At 43.5% G+C, this 3309-nt stretch overlaps 1 protein-coding gene across 1 annotated transcript in view; it reads left to right on the top strand.

Moving 5' to 3' along the window:
• Window positions 1–3309, top strand: part of wdhd1 (WD repeat and HMG-box DNA binding protein 1) — a gene marked incomplete at its 5' end in the record, with an annotated part of 31411 nt that overhangs the window by 4745 nt on the left and 23357 nt on the right. The window contains 4 exon segments of the mRNA XM_014018633.1: window positions 1362–1457; window positions 1598–1690; window positions 2795–2901; window positions 3064–3199. Of these exon segments, the coding sequence (XP_013874087.1) occupies window positions 1362–1457; window positions 1598–1690; window positions 2795–2901; window positions 3064–3199 (432 nt within the window).

Here is a 3309-nt window from a genome sequence, read left to right as displayed (position 1 = left end):
TGTGTGTGTGTGTGTGTGTGTGTGTGTGTGTGTGTGTGTGCGTGTGCGTGTGTGTGTGTGTGCGCGCGCTCTGGGTATTGGCGGAGTGCCCGCGCTCTGAAGCTGCGCACTGTGTGCGTTTACAGTTGCTCGCTGTTCATTCTTCACCGACAGATGGCAGTACGGTGCCAAACCAGAGTGTAGAACAAGAAACGCTTGACGTCACACATAACAAAGTAACCACATTTAACTCTTTTGCCATATAATCTAATATAATATAGCAGAACTAATAATAGCTAATATAATATCTGTTTCTCTGTGCGTCACGAACTGAGAGAGCCACACTGGTTTGTTTCCTCCAGAATCATGGCTTTCACAAACCGGTYGCAAATATTTTTCCATGTCTTCCAGCATAAAACTCATCTTTCTTTACAGCCGTTGCTATTTCCTTCCATGAGTTTTGTGCCATCTGGTTGTCTTTATGATCTCATAGAGGGATCATACAGATGCCGGTATATTTGGACCTGTTGGTGCACAACCACATGCCAGGACACAACGCAGGGCCAACATGCGGGGCCACCGCGATTGCRTAACTTTTGACKCAAGCCCCCTCACGYCCTATGYGTCGTGTCAACTATAACCTAGGCTTCACACTCTGTGGGTTTGACAGGGGTTGACACAACCRTTGTTAAGGTTGTCCGAGACAACCTATTTTCATTTCCGACAACCAGGGTTGGGAGGCGGGATCTGGTTGTCGGAAATGAAAATGGACTTGGTTGTCCAGTGGACAACCAAGAAAAAAAGACCTGGATTAAATTTTTCTGTTTGTYGTTGTAAGAATGAACGGGAGAAAAAAAAACTTGTTAAAGCCGTCTAGGGARTAAACTGACGGTTCTTTCACCCARTAGAGAGAACCACAGTCAAAGTTTTACCAAGTYAGAACAGAGCAGGGCGGGTCGTGCCATCTGACTGACAGCACTGCCTTTTTCCTGTATTAATCACACAGGAGTGTAGTGGGGGTGCAGGCGGACCGCTGCCTCGGGGTGGGGGACAAGGAGTGGACTCGTCTTTTAACAAAGACGTGTCTATTTTTGACTTTCACACTAAACTAACTTTTKATAAGKTCATGTACACAGTTTACTCCTATGGAAGTTGATTTTTGGTCTCTTTAAAGAAGAGGATGAGGAGGAAGTTTTACTCAAGCAGCTCCTGAAACCTGCTGACTGAGAACATTTGTATASAGTAAACTTTCTGTACAGAACAATTTAGCCTAGTTATTAAATTACATTTTTATTGAGATTTTTTTGGACAACCWGATTTTGTCARCAGGTTGTCCGCTAGATTGTCAACCCGTGCTTCATGATGTTTGTGTTTCCTCTCAGACTCAGGTGGTCAGCTGGCCTCTGCTGCAGAAGACCAACGACGTCAGCAACGCCAAGTCTCTGTGTCGGTTAGCGTTTCAGCCGGCAGCGGGGAAGGTCAGTGACTCAAACGCTGGTTGTGTGATCACCATCGTGGGTTAGCTTTTATTACCAGTCGGTGCAAGAGGCAATACAGAAACATGTGTTCACAACAGTAATAAACTGTGTGTGTGCGTGTGTGTTTGTGTGTGTGTCAGCTTTTAGCAGTTCCTGTAGAAACCAAAGTGCACCTGTACGAGCGGGGGTCCTGGACTCTTGTCAGCTCTCTGTCTGATGATCTGTTCACACAGGTGAGAACAAAGAGTGTTCATCAGCACCAGGTGAAACCAGAATACCAATACTGCCTAAAAAACCATGCAATGTTTTGTTATTATTGTATTTTTTTACTTTGTTAGGTAAAAGATGCAAAAAACAAGTATTATATGTTTTTACTGATTTCTGCATTAAGGATCAAAGGAATTTAAACAATAATAAACTAAACTTCATAATAAAACTGCTCGAGTAAAAAGTTCAAAGGAGTTATTTTAGGAAGCAAAACATTTCAAAATCAAAAGTTCAACATATTTTTAACGGTATTCGTCGTACCTGCTTCTTTTCATGCTGAAGATTAAAACTAAGACTTTCTCCTGGAGGGACGGGAGGCAGATTAAACCAGCTGGCTGAGGCTGTTAGGAATACAGCCGTCCTGACAACTGTTCCAACAAAACAAGAAAAGAGTTAAACGAATCTTAAATAAATCAGTCAAAGGACTCGTGGAAGGAGATGGTACAGTTGTAGTGCACGGAAGAGACACAAAAATAAGGATCTGCTTCGCCAACTGTGCTCTCGCTGTGTTGTTTCTGTTTGTATGTGACATGCCGCAGTGGGAGGGGCTTATCAGGAGCTCAACCCCTCCGTTTCGTTTTGAGTGTAAAATATTCGTCAGTGGGATCAGATGTCTTACGGTTCATGAAGTATGTAGCWGTCTTTAGCACTCAGAGTAYGTTTTGAGGATGACTGTCTGCTTCTACCATATCAAACTTGAATTGATATCTGTAATATCAGCTGAATTTTAGCCTGTGTTTTAATAAGATCTGGCCGATTTGAATTGGGTTGGCTTCGAAAAGTTAATAAGTTATGCATGTAAATCTGATGATTATTTCCTGAAAGTTAAAATCTTYCCAGTAGTTCCTGAGATATTTTGAAATGGACAGTGATGAGTTTTAAAAAGCAGATCTTGAACCTGTTCTCACAGGGAGCTCCCTCWGTAACTTCATATCCTATGATCTCATTTTATGTTGGTATTTTGTTGCAGTCAGTGATGAACTGTAGAGCGTGGGATCACAAAGCCTTTTGTGTAGCTGCTTTATCAGCTGAACTACAACATCCCTGATATCTGTATGTTTTGTCTGCAGCCGATCAATGTGGTGGCCTGGTCCCCGTGTGGTCAGTTTCTGGCAGCTGGCAGTGTTGGTGGTTTACTGGCGGTGTGGGACGTAAACAGCAAGCTGTGTGTGGAAAGGTAAGTTTGTTTGCCAAGAGGCCCACAGATAATTTGTTTCACTCCTGAAACATAAAGAACACAAATTTCAATGACTCAGAATAGATTAGAGACCAGAGCAGGGTTCTGCTCCAGGGTTAAGGTGTGTGTGTGTTGGATCATTGTGTCTTGTGTTCGCTGCAGGCAGAAGCACGAAAAAGGCTTCACCGTCTGCAGTTTGGCTTGGCATCCATCGGGCAGCCAGTTGGCCTACACAGACACTGAGGGCTGCCTGGGCCTGCTGGACGGACTCAGCACCTCCAGCACCGCTGCAGTACCTGTGAGCTGTACTTATATCACTGATTCATTCAGTCTGGCTCTTTCTAATCATTCTGACCATTGTTTAAAGGTGAAATGAAAAATAAGATGCTTCCACCAGAAATCTTACAA

Source organism: Austrofundulus limnaeus, unplaced genomic scaffold, assembly GCF_001266775.1.
Source record: "Austrofundulus limnaeus strain Quisiro unplaced genomic scaffold, Austrofundulus_limnaeus-1.0 Scaffold197, whole genome shotgun sequence".
NCBI classification, from domain to species: domain Eukaryota; kingdom Metazoa; phylum Chordata; class Actinopteri; order Cyprinodontiformes; family Rivulidae; genus Austrofundulus; species Austrofundulus limnaeus.
Note: the sequence above shows the minus strand (reverse complement) of the source record. Positions and strands in the feature narration are given on the sequence as shown.